Genomic DNA, 27181 nt, shown 5'->3' with positions numbered 1-27181 from the left:
GTTTTGAAGAAGGAGTCTTTAAAGTGCTTGCCTTACTCTAAAGATTTTCAGGTATGTTTGATTCTGTGAGCACCAGACAAAAAACAGGCTGGAGAAAAAAAAAATGCTTTCATTAAATTGATTCCATAATTGAGAGAAAAACTATATGTCAAAACATATAGAAAAGGAAGAACAATGGGTCAAATTTTAGACATTGGGTATGGAAGGAAAGGAGTAAAGATTTTGAAACTTTGGAAGTAAATACTTCATATATGAACAGCTAATATTGTTTTTAATAATCCTATTCTTCCTCTTCCTAAGAAAGTCTTGTCTTGAAGATATGATATTCTACTTTTTCAAAATTACCTGGCCAGTTAGATCAGTTAGTTAGCGTGGTGACAAAAATTCTGGTTTTTAAGGGATAAGGGCTTATAGAATGGATAGTCATGGTAAAGACAGAGGTGTTGAGATGATGTCTAATAACAATATTAGTTGCATAGAAGGTGTTACGAAAGATAAATTTTTTACAATTCCAGGTCTACAATCCTTACACATGTCCACAATTCAATCAATGACCTCTGGCTTCTGTTATTCTGGATCACATAATTCTACCTCTGATTGCAGATAATTTTTTAACTTGATTGGATTTTTATAGAGCCCAGTGTCACCTGGAAAGTAAATGTTTTTCAATATAGGCCCAGACTTGCTAACTAAAGGTCAAGATGTAGACCCCATCACTTCTAATCTTCTCTACTCATAATGTCCTCTTGCAATAAAGAAAACTGAAGTTCAGGTCCAAGTCCATGGATCATGTTCTTGTTCAGACAGAGCTGACATTTCCAATTTTAACCATGTCACCGAGATGTAGAAAGTCATGATTTAGTAAGCTGAGCGGAGCTCACTGATCGTGCAGCATTTAATTAGAAAATGCTAAAGTTTTCCGGGCCAATATATGCTCTATCTGCTCATTGTTCCTGATCTCAGCCATTAACCCCTCTGTTAACAGACTGAAGCAACACAGAATTCTCAGCACATGCTAATGCTGGATGCCAGGCATCCTACGTCCAACCACAATTTTAAAAAGCATCTTAGGACATCAAACAATGTTTGAAGGTGTCTCTTTAGTGGTTTTTAACCAAGAGTAGCATTTTCCTTACAATTTTACCTCTAAAATAAATATATAATTAAGACAACAAATACTTATACTACATATACTTTGCCATAAAAACAATATACATTAAACAGATAGAATGTCTGCATTCTTGGATCATTGGAACTGCATAGAAGTGGGGCCTGGTGGTGCTTAATCCCAGAACAAGGGAGGCAGAGGCAGAGGCAGGTGTGGGTTCAAGGCTAGCCTGGTCTACTTAAAGAGTTCCAGAATAACCAGAGCTACACAATAGAGATCCTGTCTCAAAAAAAAAAAAAAAGAAAGAAAGAAAGAAAGAAAGAAAGAAAGAAAGAAAAGAAGGAAAGAAAGAAAAGAAAAGACAGGCAAAACTGAAAAGATGAGCACTCTGAAAATTCAAACTAAAAAGGAATGTAGCAAATGTCACTGGCATACTTTTTTTTTCAGTACTGGGAATCACACCCAGAATCTTATGCATGCTAGTCTAATATATACCTCTAAAACAACAGACACACTACAGCCCAGACCTAAGCATTTACTCAGCCTTTCTCATTTCTTCTCATATATACATAGTGTCCTCTCAGCCCCTCTGCCTACCCTACTAACCCGTCTGCGTACAAACATGATCACCAAACATTTCTTTAACACATTTTTATAGGGTCTTCTCTTCAGGAGTAACAAATGTAAAGGTTACATGTAACATTAGTGTCACATAAGACAAGTGTGAGCTTCATGTAATCAAAGAGAAAATCTAGAGTTGGAGAAGCAGCCTATGTTCCAGAATCACCTAGCTGTCACAAATCACTGCTGCCTGAGTTCTCCAGGAGGTCCCAGACAAAGATCTGCCTCCTGAGATATTAGGAGGCAGAGAAGTTATGTGATTCTCTTCTAATTAAAAACATTTTATAAAAGAACAATAAAGAGACTGGAGGGATTGCACAGCAGTTGAGAACACATGCTACTCTTACAAGGACCCAGGTTAGGCTCCCAGAAGCCATATCAGGAGACCCATACCCAGCTTCAGGGGATCTTACACTCCCTTATGGATTCTGTGAGTACTGCACTCACACGTGCACATACCCACAGACAGACACACATGTGCACATACAAACAAAAGAATTGTTCACAAAGACAAAGTACAATAAAACTGAGCTATGGTCAATGCCTAACAATCTCAGTGACCCAAGAGACTGAGGCAAAAGAACTGTTTGAATCTATTAAAGACTAGCCTGAGCAATACAATGAGAAACCTACTCCCTAAAACTTAGAGCAAAATCCCCATAAGTCGGGTTTAATCTTCCATCTAATCATCATTTGAATGAAATATTTCTAACATTTTATCAGAAAAATAAAACATTTTTCAAAGGGCTGGGGAGATAGCTAAGTGGTTGGAGCACTGGGCACTCTTGCAGGAGACCTAGGTTCAGTTCCTAGCATCCATAAGACAGTTCACAACTGTCTGTAACTCCAGATCCAGGGGATTGACATCCTCCTCTGGCCTCCATGAGCACCACACAAGGCACCTACATACAATGCACATCCATATGTGCACACAAAAACTCACACACATGATAAAAAAAATCTTTTTTAAAAAAAAATGCTTATTTTGAAATAGTGTTTCCTTCCTATTCAATCATGTTTTTAAAGATCCAGGTTTCCAAAAGAGAAGCAAAATTATAAAAATTAGAAAATATCCCAGTTAAAAGAAAATGTTCAATGCCACTATTCAAAACATAATTCCACTGTGGATTTCCAGCATAGCAATCTAATGGAAACTTTAACTCTTTGCTTTCTCCAATTAGCACAAGGCTGTACTGTATACATCCTTATTGATAACTGTATAAACTAGCCTATGGGGGCACTCACTAAATATGACCTTTCCTTTAATGAGTTGATGGAGCCCTTAAGGTTTTGGGTTAGTTACATTCATTCATCAAGATCACTTTACTAGTAGGGGGTAAATTTGCACTTTAGGAGAAATTATTTGAGAAGAAATCTAATTTAGTTTACCATACAACCTAGACGACAATAAAATCGCTTTTGAAAATTTACTTTTGGAAGAAAATTGCACACAATTTCAGTGTATAAGAAAGAAAAACTAAGCAATGTTATTTTCACTGCAGGCAACAGCCGAAGAGGGAAGATTTGGATTGACTATAAGTCCATAATAATTTAAGCATTTTTATTTTTTGTTTTCCCTTCAGGATATTGCTGGAGAAAGTATTTATGCCCACTTTGTAACAGTTCCTATATGTAGTTTATGCTGTAAATTGCTTTACTGTGAGGTTAGAAAATGGTGACCATTATCTGGTTTTATCAAGCATCTCGGTGTGGCTGGGGAGGACAGGAGTGAGACCAAATCCATATATGGAAAGCTTCAGTTGGTAGAGACCAGAGAGCCCTCTCCAATGCTGACAGGTACAGAGCATGCTCAGAAAAAATATGTGCTCTGCAAATGACCCCAAAGCCCCACAACTGGGATATAAGCATCCCAGTTCAAAGTGCACTGCCATTGGGCTTTTGGACTTTCTCCAGTTCCAGCCTACTTAAACTCTCTGAAGACCTTTCTCCCTTAAATTCTCTTCTCTTGCTAGCCATGTGTCTCCCTGTCAAAAAACCTTGTTCAGGAACACAAGAACCAAAAATCCTATCCAGTACCCACGGGTAAACAATGAAACACCGCACACATAGACCACCTCCAGAAATGTTCCTAAAGGCATCAGTCTTCGTGATTTCCTCAAGTGGATAAACAGTTTAGATACGGGTGGAACTGGAGAAATGCTTCCTCAACACTTTTCTATCTTCATTTGCAAGTAACCTGGAATCCCATGCAAATCAATGCATTGCTCAGCCCTCAGTATAGAAGCTCCTTGCAGCAGAGGATAAAGTCACACAGAGATCCACACCACACTGAGGCAGCACGCAGAGGGGAGAGATTTTGGAGCACTCAACCCTGGCTGGGATGTCTTTATCACTCCCTTCCCCCTGGAAGCTCAGGGATCTCTGACTGCAGCGAGGAAGGAAAGACAAGGTGGATGGCTTCAAGGAAACATCATTTTCCAGACCCAGTAGGTCTGATGCACATATGAAGTCAGAGATGGCTACAGCCTGTACAAGATGCTCATGCTGACGAAATCCCAGCAGAGAGAAGGGGAAAGTGGTCACAGGCTCCCACCCCTAGCCAACAAGGGAGGAGCATCATCAACCACACTCCAGGACAGGCAGGCTATGCTCAGGCATAGTAGGTCAACGTAAATTGGATTTCTACTTTTTTTTATTAGAAAGAAAGATCATAAAGTTGTGTGGGTAGGGAGAGGGGGAGGGGGACAATCAGGGAGATGTTGCACGACTGGAAAGAATACAATAAAACATGCTTGTATGGAATTCTCCAAGAATAAAATTTAAAAATAAATAAGAAAGAGAACACAGAAAAGGAAAGATAAATTCAATGGAAAGAAAATACCAATAAAAAATAACAAAGGAGTTCAAATGACTATGTGGAGGTAAAGATACACGCAAATAATTGTGTCATCAATGATAAAAAAGATTAGGGAACAATCATAGTAACTGCCTATGTTTGAAACATAAAGAATAAGGGCTAATTAGAACTTCTTCCATAGTGCTCCAGAAAGACCAATCTCAATGCCCTGATGTCAGCAGAGTGCCCGCCTGGAGGGAGGTGGGAGTTAGCTCAGCAGGAGAAACTGCCCAGTTTCCAAGCTCCAGCCTCCAAAGCTGCCTGTTCCCAAGACGACTCTTTCCCTCAGGAGCCTTTTGTGGGTCCTTGGTGCACAGTTTTCCTACTGCTGCCACTGAGGTGCCCACCACTATCTACCAAAAACCATTAGGAGACAGATCTCTCTTCTGGAACTTTCTGGAAATCGCAATCCAGCACAATCTCCAGTGACTGCTTGGTGATTCTGGAACACAGGGCTGCTCCACGCTAGAATTTCTCTTTACGTCATGCTCACACTTGTCCTGTGTGACACTAATGTTGAATGTAACCAAGCATCTCTGTACAAAATACCATAATAACTATCATACTTCTGTCCCTGTGTTAGACTCTAGGAAACCCAGGGTACCCATGTCTCTCATTAAAGTTTAGAATATGACAATAATAATCTAATACTGACCAACATAATTATATTTCATTAACTACCTTCTTATGAGCCATTACTGTATGAAATGCCTGCCACACATTGCTTCTCATTCTTAGCAAGTATAATTTTGATGTTAGAGGTGAGGAAACAGAGCAGCCTTAGAAGGGCTTAGGAACTCACCAAACCAAAAAGGTGGTAAACAGTGGGGTTAGACTTCCAACCAACTCTCTCTGGTTAAACCTAAGCTTCTTCTACTGGTCCAACCAATGCTACTTCAAAGCTACTCCAAAAAATAACTGACATTATTTTGCATTGACTATGCCTATTTTATATCACTGATACTCAAAGCATTTAAATGAAAAACCTCTATGAACATGGAAAGGTAATAACGAAATATAAATGGAGTGAGTGTCAATGAAATCATGCCAGCCCAAACCACCCGATTAGATAATGCACTAAATTCTGTTTCACCCAGCTCAAAAGTACACAATATCCTTTGGTCTCCTTTCTCTTTGACCTTAGATAAGCATTTATTAAAAAGAAGTTTTTCCCCTGCTAAAATAAATTAGGTGAATAGAGTACTAGATAGATCGCCCCCAGAGATCAACTATGTCAACTTCGACTTTGTCCTCACAGTAATGTAAAAATCCCACCTACCATCTTGGATTTGGCTCTTTAGGACCCAAGGTTTCCTAAGCCTCTGTAATTCGTTACATTAAATATTACTGTCAGTCATATGCCATGAACTAGGTGAAGAGAAATTAAACCAGCATTTTCCCAGGGAGTACTTTATATAAAAAACTTCATCCTTCACCACCAAGCTTATTTTTCATACTAATGGTTTCCTTTTTACTTCAAATTCTAACATGGAGCTTAAGAACTGGAGGGGAAGAATAATTTTTATAGTATTCATCCTATACTTTTTCTAGAAGTTGAAGAAAAAACCCTGAATCTTTCAAAACTCTAGCAGTATTTTTTTATTGTAAACCTATTTTCATAAATTTTTTGTACAATTGACATTTAGAATATTTTTTGCGAAGTTTGATAAATTAAGACTAAAGCCAGGCAGCACATGCCTTTAATCTCAGCACTCTGGAGGCAGAGACAAGTGGATCTCTGTGAGTTCAAGTCCAGCCTGGAGTACAGATGTGAGTTCCATAACACTAGTCTTGGGAGGTGGAGCCAGGAAGATTCAGACATTCAAAGCCAGCCTAAGCTACATAGCAAGGTAGGGACCAACTTGGGGTTTGAGAGAAACCCTTACTGGGAAAAAAAAAAATCAAAACAAGAATCAAGGGATTTCCTTCCAGATTAATGTGTACCCTTGCTAAGTGCCATTATTGAAATCGATCAAATGGATTTATAAAGACAAAGTCTATGGTTAGACTATACTTTAGAAGTCATGTGACCCAATTCCGTTATTTAGTGGACATAGAAGAAAGATTATTATGAGAGTGGTAACTGTGGCTAGCCCCAAGTTTTCCACTGTAATGTTCTATCATTTATATGACATTTTTTTCCTCTTCAGCTTTTCATAAGGGTCTCTAAAAGAGAGTTTTTAATTAAATGAACACTAAGCAGGTGCTGCAGATGAGACATTGGAGATGCTAGACACTCCCAGAAATAACTGATAACTATTGCGATATAAATTATTTCTATCGTATTTTCTATGGAGAGCACTATATCATGTCCTCACGGCACGTCAAGGTATACCTGGAAGATCAGAGGGAAAGGGGGCTTATCATTTGAACTAGACATGTGGGCAGGTTGTAAAGGATGGGGCGGCATCTGCAAGCAGAACACTCCAGACAGAGGAAACGAAGCAGGAAGAGAGAGCAAGTCTCAGGAAATCAAAACTTCCTGAGGCTGAATGCTGCGCCGCGCTGTGTCCAGATGAACAGGAAAGGCAGGTTGTGGCCCACTTGGCCTCCTTCCAGAAAGCAGAGGAGGCAGAACACAGATCTGCATTTTAGAAGCGTCCTGGTGTATGTCCTGTAAAGACATATCAGGGACAGGAAGGATGGGAAGGGGCAGACTACACATCTGCATGAAGTCCATGACAAAGGGGATGAAGACAGAGAGCCTATTACATGCCACATGTAGTATTTCTTTATAATCTCCCGTAACCACAGGCTCTCCAAACTGCCACGCGCTTCCCAAACTCTCAATTTAAAGAAAATTAAAAGAACTGTCTGAATTACTAGATAGAAGTTTTTCCATAAAAGGTAATGAGGTCTCTAAATTAAAAATCAATTGTGTAATAAACATAGCCTCCATTTTATTAAGTTAGATCCTGATTATTGAACATTTAAATTTAGCTCAAATGAGCTACAGTGGCAGACAGAGACTTCTATAATCCCCTGCTGTAAACTACCAAAGTGGCACTAAACTATGAGAAAATTGAACTGCCAAATCGTAAATTAACAGGCAGAAAAACATTCCTCCTGCTACAAGAGAAGATGCAAGTTATCAAAATAATGTGTGCCCTAGGGTTGTCACTTCTGAATGGGTGCATCTGACACCATGGTTCCCCATAGTAACCAAAGCGTTAGCAACCACTTGTCTCCATTGTCTCTAAGGCTAATAATCATTACGGACCAGCAGAAAACCCATCCTTATACAGCTGGACAAAGAAGAAACCATCACCTCTACCCTGGGAGGATAGTGTCATCTCTGGGACCTGACTTCTAATGGATAAGTGTCTAGAAGAATGAAATGGGATAATTCCTAGGAGATTGGTTACACACTGTAATGAAATGTGGTGATAAGAGAAAACACCTTTAAAGAGGCACAAAGCAGAATTACATGACACGCAAGGCTCGGGTCGTCTCCTGAGAATATAGCACACACAAAGTCGGGACCACCCACGTTAAAGCTGTGTAAAACAGTGTATTTCTTTGTCTGTATGATGTGCCATCTGAAATATTTCAAAGCGTCTTTTACTTTCCTGTCAATCAAATGTTCTAGTTATCCCTTAACTAAAACCATATTCCTAACCAAAAGTTCTAACTTCCCTAACTCTTCCATTAAAAAATATTCTCATTTACTGTATACAGATTACTTCCATCTCAATATTTTAAGCTCTTAGGTGCACTAAAACATAACAAAAACTGAAGATAAGAATACACAAAAATAATGGACTAAACCTCTGAACTGCAAACCAGCCCCAATTAAATGTCTTCCTTTATAAAAGTTGCTGTGGTTATGATGTCTCTTGACAGCAACAGAAACCCTAAGACAATTAGTAGTACATCTTATCATCATTATACTGCAACTTTCCTTGAATATTATTTCTCATTTTACTTTTTTTTTTTCAAGATAGGGTTTCTCTGTAGCTTTGGAGCTTCTCTTGGAACTCGCTTTGCAGACCAGGCTGGCCTCAAACTCACAAAGACCCGCCTGTCTTTGTTTCCCCAGTACTGGGATTAAAGGCATGTATCACCACCACCCCAGCTATTTCTCACTTTTAGAACTTCAATATGTGCTACTGTTTTAACAAACTTGAACTAAATGAACACACTGGTCTAGGTCACCTCCTTGAAGCAGTCCAGTAATAGAATATGATCTACATTGCCCAAACCCAGTATAACTGACTAGGCAGACAGCTAGGACGCACATAACTTTGCAAATGCATGATGATTGTATCCTGTCTAGCATTCACATTTCCTATAGGTTGAAATAGCATACTGAAATAAGAAAACCTTGGCAGTCTCAAAGAAAAAGTCTAGCCTTAACCTATTAATTTTATTGAATTGAGTCCTATAATTCCTGTGGAAATGTTTTTATATGTTTTTCCTGTAACAAGTCTATTCCTAGAGTCCAAGAGCTCTTTCCCAACTCCTGCAGTATTCTGAAGAACTGAATATGCTATTAAACATGTGAGGAATGCATTTCTTTTGAAAATTTATAATATGCTACAAAGATTTTAGGTTTGACTAATTGGGAGAAAACTGTCTTCCATTAAGAGTGTAGTTAAAATAAGAAAATTATCCCCATAGAAATTTCCAGCTTCATTTACATTTATGGAGAATTTGAGAACTTGAACATGACATCAAATTTCCCATAATGGACTAATCTTGTCAAAAAAAATTAAGCATCTTATTATAATTTCTGGATATTGGAAGTACCACAAACCATGTAGTCTACAGAATTAAAATTGCTAAGATTCCAGATGCTCACAGCCTGGCGAGTAGTTACTCTTGTCCTCAAGGATGCATCCTCATATAAAGATAGAAGGTATCTCCCTCAGGCCTCTTCCGTGGGGGCACTAAACTTCAATCAGGAGACCTTTGCCTTCTTGCTCAGTCACTTCTGAGAGCCTCAACTCTTAATATCAATGCCCCGGGGATTAAGGGTCAACAATATGACTTCAGCATGATAGAAACATTCATACCATAATAGAAAATAAACTAACCTCCTACTTTGTTCTGACTTGCAATTCTCTCAATTTCTGCCTTACTTATACAACTTCCAGTGAAGTTTTTTTTTAATGCAAGGATCAGGAAATGCATGAGATTTCATGTTTAGACCGTAAAAGAGAGAAAGAGACATTAATTTTTTTCCTAATGTGCCTTTCACTTAACCAGAAGAAAATTACAAATTCCCAAAGCTAATAGAAGCTAAAAGCCCAGTAGACAAATGGAGTAGAAAGCTTCTATCAATTGAGTGGTTACCCCCTTTTAACTTCTCAAAGGTGTATTTAATAATTGCTAAACTGGTTATTTCCAAGAAAATCAACTTAAAGCTTGCAGGCAGCCAGTTAATAGGAAGCAATGCTAAACAACGATCCTACACAGGAACATCTTAAGGCTGTGCCTTTATTTTATAGCCATAGAACTTCTACTAATTACAATGCTAAATTTTCTTCCTTAAAAACAGCCCGAGAACAGCAAGTGTACTCTTTTGATTACAGTCCATGTTAATATTGCCATAATGTTAACACAACCACAAATTCATCTACAGCTGGCAAAGGTCATCAACACTCCAACCAACAAGCAGCAGAAAAACCTACTTTCTGGGAAATGTGATGATGCAAACAGTATTTTTGCTCCAAGTTTGTTTTTTTAAAGCTCGTCCAACCCTCGATGAAATCATCTTTTTTCAATATGAACAATAAAGTTCCCACTGAGCAATCCTTCAGCTCCTCTACAACACTCAGTAGGATGCTGATGGATTTACAGCTCGGCTTTAAATCCAACTCTCTAAATGTAAGAAGAAACAGAAACCCGAGATCCTACAAAGCCTTCAAGACTAAACCACAAGAATGATTATTGAAATTAAAACTCACTTTTGCACTTAACCAGTTACATCTTCTCCTGTACAAAGAGAAAGCAATCAGAAGACAGAAGATGGAAATAACTTAAGGTTGCTACAAGTAAATGGAGGAAAAAAAGACAACGCTTTTCCCATTGCCTCAGTAGTTTTGACATACAGATTCGACACAAAGGGTTACAAGAATGGGCAGACTTGGGGGAATTTTATTAATGTGTATTCATTATACACAGTCACGTGTTTTGCTATGACTATCACATACATCTATCACCTTCTTTACTCACGTTCATCCCCCAGCACTTTCTCCAGCTGGAATTTTTCCTGCCCCAGGGTCGCCATTCTAAACCATGTTATATATGTATGTGCAGTTTAGATCTAGATCCCATACATGAAGGGAAACAGGGAGCGTTTGTCTGAGTTTGGCTTATTTCTCTCAGCACAATGATCTTCAGTTCAATCCATTTTCTATTAAACTGCTTAAATTTTACTTTGCTGTGATAGACACATTTCTTCACACATCTGTCTGTTAATGAAAATGGTTCCATGGTTCTAGGCTAGTTCCTGCAAACTAGACAGCAATACATGAAAATCCGTGTGACTTAGAATCTTTCACACCAGTTACAAAATATAAATATTTTTATATTATATTATAAATATATTATATTTATATTATATATTATAAATATAAATTTTTATAATATTATTATTAGTGAGTTGTGTGTGCATGCGTGTGCACAAATGCATGAGTGGATCAGAATACAAGTGTAGAGAAGGCCAGAGGACAACTTTCAGGATCCAGTTCTCCGTTCCAGAAATCAAACTCGGGCCATCATCCTCTCGTGGTGTGTGTTTCCACCCCCAGAGTTATCTCACCCACTTGGATAGTTCACTCCAGTTTGTGGGTGCTGTAAAATCAGTACCTTCGCTCACTCGCCAAGAACAGTTTAAGTGTATGTGTTGTGGGATGAAAACACTCGCAGCCTTTGGTTCCCAGACTGCAGCCATACACACAGACTGAAGTATTAGACAATCTATTGAGAAATGACTGGCAGAAGCATTGAGTAACCAGGTGTGGTAGCGCATGGCTTTAAACCCAGCACTCAGGATGTGGGGGAATGAGGATCTCTATCTGAGGTCACATAGTAAAATCCTATCTTTAAAAAAAAAAAAGTGTAAATGTGTAAGAAAAAGAAAAAAACAAATTATTAAATTGTGATAATTCCCATGAAAGTCATACAGATAGTGAGGTTTCCACAGTGAGTATAATACTACCTTTAGAAATGAGAACGTTGCCATTCTTTATTATTCACCTTATTAAAAGTGCTGTTTGCTGTGTTCTCTAGATATTTCTTCGAAGTTTTCAGCAAATGCATTTGTTCAAAATTCCCGTTACTAGATTGCTTGATTCAGACACCATGTAAAAGGCTTTGATGTAAATTAAATACTTGATGTATCAAATTATTCCACTTAATACTTACATTCTATTTCTGTTGCTCCATATGACAGAGCACCAAGGAAACAAAGGATGAAGAGCACATTTTAAAAAAAATATGTAATATTCTTAACATAATAGGCCATCTATTCTGAAATGTATCTCAAGGTAAATTGAATGCATTAACTCAGGAAGATAATTGCGTTGGAGCCAAAGAAAGCTACATGAAGTGTGTTAATCCATTCTTAATCAAAAATAAAAAATATGTGTATAATTGATGTGGGGAGCCTCTGTGGCTGAGCTACACACTGAACTAAGGGCTAAAGTCTGGCCTCTAGACCAGACTAAATATGCACCAAGGCTTGCTTTCTTTGGCACAGTTCCTAGACAAGTTACCTGAATGCATTTGACTTGATCTTACACTTAACCTGACAGCAGGACTCCCTAATCTAATGCTCCCCACACCACAGCCTAGCCTTTCAGTTTTGCCTGTTGTGATCAGTTCCGCTGGAACAGCAACTCCAGCACTCTACACTTTGTGTGTGTCCTTCTCCGTCTTCAAGCTGTACTTCTAACAGGGAAAGACTTGACTACTCTCCACCAATCTCAGCTAAGGTCTCCAAGCCTCTTCAACAGTTCTCAGTGTATTTCTGTGGGAGACCACATTTATCAGCACATGGAACACCTTAATCCTAGCCACATTGTTTTATGTGAAAGGAAACGTGTGCTCCAGTTACATCGTATTCCCCGCTTTCACAGATTCACAACAGACAGATTGCTTATCTTGCTCATCTCAGCGAGGCTCTCATTTGACCTTGAAGGATTTTTTCTTCATAAACATTTGTTATGAAAAACCAATGGTCTTCTGAGGAACACAGGTAACATACAAAAGGAAATGAAGTGAAGGAATCAGAGGTTTACAGACAAGCCCAGGGTGCTAATGAATAGATTCATGACAATACAAAAGCCACGAGAGAAACCCCTGGATCTGTCTACCTCACTACCAGCTCTCTGGCTCTATCAGAGTGATTCTCCACATGTGGGTCATGACCCCTATGGGGACTGCATATCAGATATCCTGCAAGTCAGATATTTATATTACGATTCACAACAGTAGGAAAATTACAGTTATGAAGTAGCAATGAAAATAATCTCCCAGTTGGGGGTGACCCCAACTTGAGGAACTGTATTAAAGGGTCACAGCCTCAGAAAAGTGGGAAAACACTGATGAAGCATTTTACCATAGCATCTGAAAAAAAAAAAAAAAACACTTGATCCATTTTTTAGCAAATTCCCAAGACATGTGAAACCAAAATCAGCTGAAAGTTTATTGAATAATCATGATTCCAATATATCCTGACAAGGCTAGACTTGGGTTTTATAAATAGATGGAAATTCAGATTTAAAAAAAAGTCTCAATATGCCCTCCTGCTCCCTGCCCCCAGAAGATATTGTAAAATAGAATACAGAAGCCAAGGTTGAACACCATATGCTAAAGAGTGGGGCATTTTCCTCAAGGTAATCTCCACTCTTGATAAAATTACCCACCAGCAAGACTCACCAACATTATACAGAAAGAACTGGGATTTCCTTCTCTCCACACTATTTCCTAAAGACAGAATTTTTATAGACTATGGAACAAATATCATTTATGAGCCAAAAAAATTAAATTTAATAACAGAGTTGATAAAATGTATTATGTTCACTCTGTTGCTCAATATAATCAGTGGAGGATGTAAGTCAGGAGCATGGAGTTGAGACACTTACAAATCGGTTTCAGATCATAAAGTAGTTTCTCACAAAATCTATTATGACTAAGGACTACGCCATTACACTTTGTCTTCCTAGGTATTTTAAATCAGACATTTATATTGACCACCGTGAGGACTCCAGATGGTTTCCTGGAAGTACAGAAATGGAGAAGGTAATGGCCCAGGCAAGATTTCCGAAAGCACAGGACAAAGGCAGCTCTTCCATTACATTGTTGGAAACACTTTAGTCCCTAAGCACAAGAAGCCGAGTCTTCAGGGTGGCTTCTACTTGAAACAAATGGTTATGATTTTAAAGCCACTTGTGTAAGCCGCGCCTGTGGAGCAGACACAGCAATCAGCACCTGTACGGGCTTAGCATGTAAACTACAAGGAACTGGCCTTTAAATAACCGGCTTTAGCAACGACAAGAAAGCTAGCCAGCATACAACTCAGAAGCCTCTAACATGGAAGAACATGAGATAAATAGTCATTACTGCGGTGAAAAGTACCACGGGATTCGACTTTGCTTCCCTAGCCTCCCTTTGAAGTGTGGCTTCCTGTCTGGTGTTTCAGAAATGTAGGGGAAACATTGTGCTCCAGAAGAGACTGTTCACACCAATGATTTTCTGATTGTCTGACTCTTGATTGTCCAGAAGGCATCCTATAACTTGTAAGGTAAGTTGTAGATAAATAATATCAAAGTAAAATAAACTCTCGTCTATACATAAATAACTTTCCAATGCAAATGACCCCTTGTTTCAATGTGGACAAATCTGTTCTGTCTCCACTTACACATCCATTCCCCATTCCTGAACTATAGGCGTCTGTAAACTTTCCTTTGGATGGTTATGACATCTTATTAATTCCTCCCTTAATGAGCTAAGGTCCTTAAGCCATGTTCCTTTTATGTCAGTATAAAAGGGATAATTTTTCCCTATTTTTTGAAAATTACCATTTAACACTTTCAAAAAAAAACTGGGAATGCCATTGCTGTTTGATTTTGATGTTTCTTGATTAGTACTGCTGAATTGAATCATAAATAAAGCTGTTTCCAGGAAAGGGTAGAGGCTTGGGGACCAGAGGATGATCAAGGCCATCAAGAATTAATGAAAGAATGAAGGGGAGCGGCTAGAGAAATGGGTTAAGAGTATGTAGTGCTCTGGCAGAGGACCCGGATTCAGGTCCCAACACCCACATGGCAGCTGACTACCTCCTGCAACTCCAGTCCCAGGAGATCTTACGCCCTCTTCTGGCCTCTGCAAGCCTTGCACTCAGGCACATACACAGACACACAGACACACACACACGATGGATGGATGGATGGATGGATGGATGGATGGATGGATGGATGGATGGATGGGTGGGTGGGTGGGTGGGTGGGTGGGTGGGTGGATGGATGGGTGGGTGGGTGGGTGGGTGGGTGGATGGGTGGATGGGTGGATGGGTGGATGGGTGGATGGGTGGATGGGTGGATGGGTGGATGGGTGGATGGGTGGATGGATAGATGAATGAATGAGCTGAAGAATGCAGGAGAGAGTCTACTTTATGCTAACAAGGAGAGAGAAGAAATGGAGTGGCCTGACCAGAATAGGGAGCCAGGTCTTCTGTCTTTGTAGTTCTGTGGACATGTGTGCTGTTCCAACAGCAAAGACTATCCAGGTACCACCATTCCACCGAGACCCTGTCAGAGCATCTCACCTCTGCCTACGCATGTGTTTGTGCTTACTCTAGTTTCCAGAAATTCAGATACGGTTATTAATCTCATCACATCTCATAAGCGTGAAGCCAGTGTAACTGTTTCAAATGCTAGTAGCACATGATTACAGTTAAACAGAAGTGCAGACTGGTAACAGATTGAAAATGATGGCAAAGGTGATATATGATACACATCAGGCGCTATGCAACTGATTATAAAATTCCTCTGTCTGTGCTTTCTTCCTGACGATTGATGGTGGGAACAAGGGTTTTCTGCTGGGGAAAAAAAAAATGAAGGTTTAAAGTAAAACATACTCTTGAGTCTAAATCATTGTGGGGTTACACAGAAAAATGCAAAATATACCCTGATCTCTCAATCCATGTATATCCTCTACTATAAAAGTAAATTAGCCATTTTTATATTCAGAAAATGGCAGCATAAATTTTACCAGTACGCATTGCATTCCTCCTTCAGAACTTGATTGCAGAAACAATCCTGATACTCAGGAAACAACCCTTAGTAGTAGTTAGAATTTAGAGCCTTAAATAACTCGTCACAGAAGGAAACCAAATGTAAGAACGTAAAAGCCTCAGTTTCTTTGCGGATGTCATTTCTCAATGAGAGGTTCTCTTTTATTAAAAACTTCCAGCTGCATCACATGAATTGTAGGAGCAGGCTTACTGTTTCAGCTGTGGGCTGAGAATCTAACAGCATCGCAACCGGGGTAAGCGAAGTTCAGAGATAATGGTTTGGTTGTGTTTTCTTTGTAGCTTATGATGCCTTTATTTGGCATATGATCTTTCTAGCCTTCCTTACTTAATCACTGTCCCATCTTTGCTGTTTGCTGGATAGCTGACTTCTCTCATAAAGCAGCTAGCTAAAACATAAAACTTAACCTCTCATCTAGAATTCCTTGAAGTTAGCAGTTTGAAATTCATGCTATTAAGAAAAAAATTGCTCACCACTGACTTTTACAGTTCTACTGCATGTCCTCCAAGACTGATGGGGGAGGTGCTGCACTCAACTGCTCAAAACCTGCTGCTCATACAGCAACCAACAGCGCTGATGACAGCAGACACTCAGTTCAAAGGCAGGGAGAGGATCATCTCTCCATTTCCCTTCTGCAGCGCTTGTTACAGTGGGGCTAGAGACAGATGGATGCTTTCTCTGTGCATGGAATTGCAAATCTCACCCATGATTAGATAAAATACCACTAATTGCTAGAGATTCTTACTGTCATTCATGGAGTCTACAACCCATGTTAGTATGCAAATTCCAATGAATAGTCATGTCTGTTCCAACAATTTTTCTATATAATTTAACTCCACCATCTCTAGAAAGGTTTCTAGTGTAGATTTCTGGAGGTGAGTTCTGTGTTGACAAGTGCAGTATATTTCTAAACAGAGCTGCCAGGGTAACACTGACCATAGCACTTTCAGTAATTTTTCTAATAAGGTCCCATGGAGTCCTAAGATTAGTTATGAATATTACTTTAACTATGCAAAGGTGTGTTGCATTTGTTAATGCTGCATAAACATGATTAAACAATATAAAGATGTGTTGTTTTGCCTGCCTAAGACACCTGATTGGCCAAATAAAAAGATAAACAACCAATAGCTAGGCAGTAGAGGGATAGGTGGGACTAGGGGGTAGAGAGAATATGTAGGAGGAGGCATCTAGGATAGAGAGAGAGAAGGGAGGTCAGGGGAGAAAGCGGGGAATATGCCCAGGGCCAGAAGACAGGCAGCCACCAAACAGAGTAGGACATACAGAAAAAATAAGAAAAATAAAAAAAAAAGAACCCTGAGGCAAAACATAGATGAAGAGAAATGATTAAAATAAAGGGCTAATTGGGACAAACATAAGGTCACACATTCATAGCTAATAATGTCTCCATATCATGATTTAGGAGCTGGCAAGTGACCCCAAAAAAGAGCCTGTTACAAAGATTCTTTGGAAGCCGGGCGGTGGTGGCGCACGCCTTTAATCCCAGCACTCAGGAGGCAGAGGCAGGTGGATCTCTGTGAGTTCGAGGCCAGCCTGGTCTACAAGAGCTAGTTCCAGGACAGGAACCAAAAGCTACGGAGAAACCCTGTCTCCAAAAACCAAAAAGATTCTTTGGAGATGCCCCAGGGGCCCCAGGAGGAAAATGGTGAGCAACAAAGTTTTTATTCTTATATTTAAAATGTGGAGACCAGAGAGGGAGCCCAGGGGCTAAGAATGTGCACCTTCTCTTCAGTTCCCAGCACCTACACTAGGCAGCTCCTGCCTCCTGTAACTTCAGCTCCAGGAGATATGACACAGTCTTCTGGTCTCTGTAGGCACTCACATGTATGTACATGTATGTGCACACATATGCACACACATACACACTCATGAATAAATAAATCCTTATAAAAATGGGCAGCACATTTAGTTTGTTTTACATGTATTAGGGTTTGCATAGGTGTACATGTGTATGAGCATGTGTGCTATGTAAAGATGAGTCAGAAACAGTTTGTAGAACCTGAACTAAATGTTGTAAAGAATGGCAGGCATTCTTATAATGTAGAAGACTGGCGCTCTTAAAAATCTAAATTATTGCCGGGCGGTGGTGGCGCATGCCTTTAATCCCAGCACTCGGGAGGCAGAGGCAGGCGGATCTCTGGGAGTTCGAGGCTAGCCTGGTCTACAAGAGCTAGTTCCACGACAGGAACCAAAAGCTATGGAGAAACCCTGTCTCGAAAAATCAAAAAAAAAAATCTAAATTATTAAAATCAAATGAACATAATTTTAGCATTTCTAATGCCAGCAACTAATGCCACTGTCTACTAAACATGCCCCTATGGGGGGAAAAGATGATTTGATGATAGACCAAGGAATTAAATGTGAGGTAAAATCAGAAATATGTCAATTCTCACATGTTCAACTCAGGCTGAGGTGGACACTCCAGAGACAGTGACATCAGAAGCAAAACAGCAATCCCAAATTTCTGGAGCCTATGAAATCTGAAGCTAAAACTCCCCATTTGACAACTTCAATTAAATTTGGTTCATTTTTTTCTAAATATTAAAATACCAGCCCAAAGTTCAGAGCTGTGAACCTATCTACTTAACAGTCAAACTCTGCCTAAAATAAACGTGAAATTGGGGGCTAGCAACACAGCTCAGTTAATAGGGTGCTTTCCAATATACATCACACAAAACCAAATGTAATCTCAAATGTAATAAAGATACTTCAAATCTTAGATTTCTTCCTTCTTCCACTAATCTTTTTTGTTGCAAACAGAGGTCAAGGAATGGATGTCTGCAATGAATGTAACTGGAAAAGGAGACTGTAGATTGGGCTATGGGTGTCGGGGGAGGGAGGCTGCTATTCAACTCAGTTCCTCCTCCTTGTGGTCACTAAGAGGAGATGCTTTCTCTTGGTGTCACTTCTTCAAGGAATTCTATCCTCCAGTGACCTACAGAATAGTCATGTGAAGGAATTAGAACACCAGGGGAAAGTGCTCACTTCTAACTCCTCAGAGAGTTTCCTTTAGCATCCCACACTTAGCATCTACTCTTTTATAAAGCCACATTTTAAGCAGGTTATTTTTTTTCCTATGTAGAACTGCAGAACAAATCCCAAAAGATACCAATAAATATCCATGTCTGGAAATCAGGCATTTGAGCAAACCGCAGTCTGTTCTAAACACAAATTAGGGGGAGGGGTGGAGAGCGTTAAATATTGCGGTACGTAAAACCATGGCACAAAATTTCACCCATATTGGCAAACCGAGGAGGGTGGGGATGCCTCTGTGTTTAGAACAGAATGACTCACGCCTTGTTTTCACATTCTCAGCTTCCATCAAACTACCAAGTAATGTTTATAAAGGCGTAGGAGGGAACGAAAACACTTTTTCATGGTCATTCTTGGACGGCTTCCACTCCAGATAGCAGGCTGATGCTACTTGGGTAAGTGTCTAGTGGGATGACCCTGAGGCACAAAACGCCCACTCCCTCCCTCCTCTCCCACCCCACGCAGAGCATTCTGATCCTGATTCTGACATCTCCTTGCATGCTCCCCTCTACCTAATCCTGATGCTGATCAAACATTCCTTCTCCATTCCCAGGCCTAAGCCTGCCAAACAGACACTGACGTCATCAGCAGCGTGTGGTTGCTTCTGCACAATGACAAAGCAGTTGGAAGCAGAGTAAGTCACTGCAGCCCTAAGAGAGGACATGTTCCTACATATTCTTGCTAGAATGAGCAAGAGTGAACTGGACTCCGTGAAGCACTGATACCTTTCTCTCTGATAACTCCCAGTTCCTTGAAACACTAAGAAAAAGAATATAAAGAAACAGCCTGTCCGCTTACAGACAAGAGCAGAAAACAAGAAGTTCAACACCAGAGCGCCACTTCAAGAGGCAATTTGTCCTTGGTCCTTTGGCTGGGGCATTTTGCCAGCTGTCACTACAAGACCAGCTGAAAGTGCCACACCCAAACTGTTGTTCTCATTAGAACCAAAACAATTTAACATGAATGCCTGGAGGCACTGGCATGTCACGCTGTGTTGTTTTGCCTTACAAGAGAAGAATGTCTGTCATTCTCATTAAATAATATTTAAGCATTTGCATTCATGGTCTACAAACTGCTTCTGCTGCTCCTTTATATGACTAAGAGCTATGCATTATGACTCTTCCTTAACGTACTCCATTTATTGTACAGCCTCTTTTTAAAAAGGGTGGGGTATAGTCTAGATGAAATATTAGTAAGAAATAATTTTCTATACTTTATCTAAGAAAGGTAATCTAATGGTTCTCCCGAAACCACGGGAAATGATGTCCTTCAGCCAGACACCTATGTCTGTCTCACAGTTAAGAACAGGTTCTTCAATTTATCTACACATACTCCTGCTATATATATAACCATTTCCATAGAGGTGGAAGGTATTCAGGGACCTCAGAGAATATCTACCAGTCTAAACCACTTCTGTTTGGCTGCCTGGCTCCCCCCCCCACACACACACACACACCATTCTCTATCAGCTTATCCATAGAAGCCCTTCCACAAACATCCCTGACTTACACATACTTTTATGTAAGTCACCAAGAGAGAACCCAAGACAAAATTCTACCCACAGAATGTGCCAACTTATTCTCTCATCTTAAGGTCAAGTTTTACAGAGGCCAAGACCCAAATGCCAGCCCGATCTTCCAGGCCCTGCTACTGCTAAGTCAACTGCTCTGCTAACCAGAGCTTTGATGGAGAAGATTTTTTTGGTTCATTATCCTGGAGTTTCTCCAAAGCAAAACCTTTCTAAAATAAAGCTTCTCTCGAATTCAAGAGTGAAGTAAATGTGAGCTGTCAGGAGATAAAAATGATAAAACTAGACTGCAGTGGATGGGGGCCCAAATATAAATTTATCACAGACCTTAAAATGGGTGAAATATAAATTATACCTCAACAAAGCTACTAAAAATAAGTCTGAAAATGAGTCAGATAGGTAAGCTATCTATAAATATCTGATACTGAAACTTCAAAGATACTTTTGACTATCCCATGCTCAAGTAAGGCCCGGTCCTGTGAACTTTAGTACCACTTCACCTAAAATGTCCAAATTCTCCCTGTAGTGTTGATAAAAATAACTTAAGAGATGAATGTAAATATCTGTAAAGAACCAAATGTTACTGGTACAGCAACAAGAGAAACTCAAGTATGGTTATCTGTATGGATGATCTACATACATATCTGTTCAATTAACTGTAGTTCTAGTTCAAAACCTGCTGTTAGACACTGGGCTCCGAGCAGCATCTCAAAGATTCTTCTCCACCTATATCATGTAACTCTGTGCACTAGAATTAGATAGCAAGGAAAATAACAGGTTTAAGGTTCTGGCTCAGCGGTGTAGCTTATTGGTGAAGTGTTTGTAGAGCATTGAGGCAAAAAGGTAACAACACACACCCACTAAAACATCAGATTGTTTACAAATACCATCTCCCTATGAGAAAGGCTTTCGTGTGTGCACGCATGTGTGTGCAAATGTGTATACACATGCATGTGTTGTGCTTGAATGTGTGTGTCTATATGTGTGCGTGTGTGTGCGTGTACATGTGTGTTTGTGTGTGTGTAGTTTTCAGATAAGGAAGTGGAACATATTTGGTTCTTTAATTCAACCAAGGTCAAGGTCACACATTATCAGCAGCAGATCCAGAATTCCAGTCCGGAGATATTCTGCTCTGAATGTTCATTCTCTATGCCTCATTAGATCTTGGACTTCCCATTCCCTCAGATACACACATGAACCCTCACCTTGGCTTTAGTCCATTAATGATTTTCTCCAGCTTCCTCATCTATAAAAGTAGATTGCTTACAGTTGACTCTCCAAGTTGCTATGAAAATCAGAGTACATCTCTTATATTTAAAAACTATTCTATAAACAGCTCATCGTTCTTCCAATACCCCCTTCCTATGAGAAAAGCAAACCAGTCAGCTTCAACTGTTATTACTTCCCTACAGCCCACCTGGAGAAACCCGGCACAAACCGTGACCTAGCAAGAGCCCTTGGAGTGAATACAAACAACACAGCATTACTTTTTCACGGCCAGCCTTTGGCTCTGTTACTGAGACTGTCAACAAGAGTGTCAACTTCAAGGGGTGGGCATCTGTCCACAGGAACTGAGCTGAGGTCACAGACTTGTCTAGCCCTGTCCTGCCAACCGCTGTCATTGTGACTACTCTCAGCCAGTGACCCACAGCTAGAGCCACCCCAGGCAGGAAGCGCTGTGTCCCCTTCTAGTCCTTGGCTGGCCTGCTCGTCCCCTAAGACAACATCTCACTGACCATACTTCACAATCGTTCTCTCCAGGATGTAGCGTCTTTATTTTTAGAATGGCTGATGATTATCCAAGCAGAAGGGCGTGCTTCCAGAACAGTGACAATCTGGTCTGTGCACTGGAAGGTACGCACACCTTCCAAGTGTCTCTGCTTGGAAGCCAGGTAAAAACTGATGTGATGTGGGGCTCTAGTGGTGACAAGGAGGTAAAGCAGCTGTTCCAGAGAGCCAACCCAGGCCGTGGGGGAGGGGAAGCCTAGGAAATCCCATTTAAATTCTCCTGTTATAATGAAAAATGCTCCAGTGTAATCTTCCAAGATAACATAAGTCCAACTCTAAATGTGGTAGCTTTCTCCCAGATCCAATGATAATTAGGTTGCATTAGACATCACAAGCAGTGACGTCTTCCCGGAAAATAGAATGCGGGCTGTAGACATCACTTCTCAGCACTGTACCAAACTCAAAGAATTCAGCGAATTAAACACTAACTGCTTTACATAGAGTTAACAGAAGCATTGCGTACCAAAAGGTCTGGACTCTAAGGGGTGTGCTCAGTGACTCTCAGTACCAGGTGTCTTAGAATTTAAATAATCCCAAGTGGTGATGAGGTGGTTGAGTTTAATTCTCTGCTGGAAATGTGGCTTCCTTAAATATCTGACTTCTGAGTCTGCACCAACTCAAAACAACTAAGAACAAAAGCTACATGTTCAAATGCTAGCTCCTTCTCGACCTCCTTCTAACATAAGAGGTAACCTCAATTTTCAAGCATTCATGTATATTTTACATATAAATTTACAAATATTCACATGTTATATATATTTATTATTACTAGATATAATATATAACATATATGTATTTCCCCTGTGTACTGGGGGGGGGGGATTAAGCCTAGGGTCTCACAAATGATAGGCTAGTGTTCCAAAGCTCAGCTATATCAGGTATCCAAACTTTTTTTTTTGTAGGCTTTTGATTTTAAGACTGTCTTTAAGTTATAGCCCAGGCAGGCACTGAACTTGGCAATCCTCCTGCCTCAACCTTCTGCAGAGCTGGAATAGAGGTCTTCATCATCATTCCAGTAGTGTTTTCCTAATTGAAAGTGTTTATTTGAAAAAATATAGTCCCAGTATGGTGAACAGTGTAATTGGACATATAACTGCTGTGCCGTAGGACCAGTGAGATGGCTCAGGGGGAGAAGGCACTTGTCACCAAGCCCGATGGCCTGCCTGGCTTTGATCCCTGGGGTCCACTTGGTGGAATTACAAAGCTAACTCCTGCAAGCTTTCCTCTGACTTCCACACACACACAAACACACACTAAATGTAATTTATAAAAAAATGTTTTTTTAAGTGTATATGTTATACAACCTGGTGTTCATATTTTATTTTTTTAATATTTATTTATTTATTTATTTATTTATTTATTTATTATGTATACAATATTCTGTGTGTATGCCTGCAGGCCAGAAGAGGGCACCAGACCCATTACAGATGGTTGTGAGCCACCATGTGGTTGCTGGTTATTGAACTCGGGACCTTTGGAAGAGCAGGCAATGCTCTTAACCTCTGAGCCATCCCTCCAGCCCCCTGGTGTTCATATTTTAAACCGGTGTGTAAAAGATGGCAACTGTGATGACCATGTCAAAAACTAATTCAGGATATTAAGGAGATAAAGGAACTAGCCTTTCCCTATACAGTCATGTACTTCTTAACAGGGAGAATTGTGTTAGACAATTTCATACACTGCACTTCATAAACTGGAATGACTATAATATCAATACATGATGTAATCTTACAAGACCTCTCTCCTACACTGTGTGATCTCTCCTTGACCAAATGCAACTAGGCAATAACTATCTACATAAATAACTAAGTATCATATTCTTGAACATTATACAAAATGTGAAAGTCACTTAAATGCCTGATAAAAGAAACTAAATGTTTATAAATGAATACAGCATTTATCTGAGAAAACATTAACACTCGTGGTGTTTGATGACCATCATCCAAGATCTTTTAAATTGCTAAATCTACAGATAAATACTGAGTCTCAGAGATCTGTGAAAGGAATTACAATTACCCTGGCTAGATGGGGTGTGGGGGTGCTACTCACTGATACCTCTCTTCCCCCTCCTCTTAGGGACCACCATTAACATAGTTCCCTAAAACTGCACACAGATACTGTAAAAAGATAAGGACACATTCTGAAAGGCCATTGAGAGTGCAATCGTTTGTAATGGTAGTTCAAGATAAAGAATATTCTTTATCTTGTTTTGTTTTCTGCTGTGGGGCAGGACAGAGAGCCTCTTTGATAGGACAGAATACAAGCCAGTGAGGAAGGATAGGTGATTTGCATGTATAGCTATATACCAAAGGCAGGCAACAAACCTGCCATGACGTAGCATTAGACACCAGGGATTTCAGAATCTAAGAGTTCAACAGACATTTTCAAACACATATGCACACACACAAAAAAATGACATTATTTAATAATATCATGGAAGACTTCCAATCTGTGACTCTAAGAACTCTGTCTTTGTATATCATCTTATCTATATTATCCATGGTGGTCATATCTAGCTTTCTCGTTTTACAATGGCAGACTTTAGTATCCTGCACAAAATAATAGTGGGGGGTGGTTGGCCCTCTTTTGAACTGAGACATGTTGGTTTTATTAAAGCAGGTTGGGCCTGCATTCTTTCTTTACTATTATTACAGGTAGACTTGACAGCACAAGACCGTGTGTGTGTGTGTGTGTGTGTGTGTGTGTGTGTGTGTGTGTGCTTGTTCTGCTGTGGAGGAAACACTGTTAAACAAGGTCTGTTTTACCTGCCGGGCAGTTGCACTCTGAAGGTGCCTCTCTGGCGATCCTTATTTTAGCCATGTGTTCATAGGATTTCTGTGGGAAAAGCAGAGGTATTAGCACAATCATCAGTAGCGCTGACGAGAACTGGACTCTTAGGGACTCTCTGGCTACATGCCTGATTTCCCAGCATTCGATAGCTTGCATAAGGAATATTTACATATGAACTTGGACACTAATCAAAAAGTAACCGTATCCAAGTCCTAAAATAAGACAGTGACCACTGACGTGGTAGCAGGATTGCAGGGTTTGGCTAATATCTTTCTCGAGTCTCCACCACCTTTTCCTCCGACCCAAATATAGGCAGTCAGTGCAAAGCCTGGCAGTGGAACACCGCAGGTCTGAAGATAAGGTGGGCCAATAGCGCACTTGTGAATAGCAACTGCTAAATAGCCTCTCTATTGGAAGTAAATTCCTCAAAAGAGCCCCTAACTTGAGTTGAAACGAGCCTTGAAGATAATGTATTTCCTTTCAACTCTCAGCGTTAATGGCTCGGCTTTCTTCAATACCTGCACAGCATCCTTTGCCAAATAGAAAACTTTTCAAGTGTTCAAACATGAAACGATTCGAAGGGTGAAATTTATGACTTTGAATCTGTATAGAATTGTTTCATTTGAAAGTGATTATTGTTTGTATATTAATAACACTTTCTAACCTTTACCTGGGAAGGCAATAGGAGATCTTATGTCTCTAACGAATATTCTCCGTAGAACTGAGAGACAAGAGGCTCCAGAAAACTAAAAGAAATGAAATGCTCGACCGCACACTCCCACTACCCAGGCCACTCTTCCCTCTTTTAGACCTCCATACATGCTTAGCATGCAGAACTGCGGAAGAGTGAGGGAAGGGTTCAGCTACAGACTCGGTATCTATCAATATTCACGCTTCTTAAGATACACTCCATACTCGGTACCCACAGTCAAACCAACTATGCAGCCAGTAAGGGTTGAAGTTAGCCCTGCACGCAGGACTCACACCTGTGCCAAACAGTATCCACGTGCAAAATACACCCAACCTTTCACACCTGAGCCAAGAGACGCTCCACTTTCTCCTGAACCATAGCCTTCAGCTCATCCATGGTGTCAGGCGGCGGACGAAAGGAAGGGGTTCCTTTGGCAGATTCAAGAGCGGCAATCCTCGCCTGGAGGTCGTTGGTTTTCACCCCAAGATACAAGCAAAACACCACCGCAACCACTGACAAGAGGGTCGCCAGGGCCGCGCACGAGGCCATGGTGCCGGCACAACGCTGTCCCAAGGGGCGCGGATCTTCTGATCCAGGCTCTCTTCCCCCTCCTTTTCCTGCAAGCTTCTTCACCAACATCGTGGCGGGGTCGCCAGTCTCCGCTACGCCTTCCACCCTCTACCTCCTCCAATAATCTTAGAAGGAGAGGAAGGGCCAATTCCTCCAAAGTTCAGTCCCTGCGGCTGCACAACTAGTTGGTGGAGTCGGAGCCCCGGGTGGACCTGAGATTGGCTCGGCGTCCGGATCAGCAGCCGTGGACCATTCTGCTGATTCTCCCCTTCCAGCTGAGAGTAAAGAGGACCCTCCGGTCGGGGGTTGTGTGGCGCCGGGGGTCACAGCTAAAAATCAAACCCACCAGGGCAGCTCTTCTGAGCCCTCAAGATCCGACACCTCCTTAGTGGTCCCCAGCGCAGAGGCGCAGGGTTCGCGGGTCTCTCTCCCTGCTCCGACCTGTTGCGTCTGCCTGCCTATCTCTACCTATTCCGGGGCTTTCCACGGGCCGAACTGTCTCCCACCTGGATCAGTTCAAGGCCGAAAAGAAAAAGAAATGCAGAGGGACGCGGCGACAGCGCGGTCCCCGAGAGGTGGCAGAGGGATAGAGGAAAGAGAAGAACCGAACGACCCAAGCAGCAATCGCGAGACCCCAGAAGTAGCTCCGCAGCCTCGCGTATGCGAGCCTTAAATACCCCGGGATGCTCGTGTGTGAGACAGTGCGCGCGCGCCTCGAGCACAGCCCGCCCCCTCCCGCAGGAGTCTCCTTATTAGCATAATATATTCACCTTCGCCCAGCCCGCCTGGACCCACGAGAGGGCGGGAGCGCGGGTGGGAGCGGAGCGGGAGGTCCCTATTAGCATAATATATGCAAATAGCTTCAGCAGCCACCGTGATTGGAGAGGAGCTTGGAGACCCTTCCCCTCCCGCCACC

General features: G+C 40.8%; 1 protein-coding gene across 1 annotated transcript in view; it reads right to left on the bottom strand.

Moving 5' to 3' along the window:
- Col25a1 (collagen type XXV alpha 1 chain) overlaps positions 1-26890 on the bottom strand; it is a 390406-nt gene extending 363516 nt beyond the window's left edge. The window contains exons 1-2 of the mRNA XM_057793723.1: positions 26038-26890; positions 24980-25049 (exon numbers count right to left, since the gene is read on the bottom strand). Coding sequence (XP_057649706.1) covers positions 24980-25049; positions 26038-26334 — 367 coding nt within the window. The 5' untranslated portion in view covers positions 26335-26890. The remainder of the gene's footprint in view (positions 1-24979; positions 25050-26037) is intronic.
- Between the last annotated feature and the right edge of the window lie 291 nt (positions 26891-27181).

This window comes from Chionomys nivalis, chromosome 18, assembly GCF_950005125.1.
Source record: "Chionomys nivalis chromosome 18, mChiNiv1.1, whole genome shotgun sequence".
NCBI lineage: Eukaryota > Metazoa > Chordata > Mammalia > Rodentia > Cricetidae > Chionomys > Chionomys nivalis.
The sequence above is the reverse complement of the archived record's forward strand: the minus strand, read 5'-3'. Positions and strand labels throughout refer to the sequence as shown.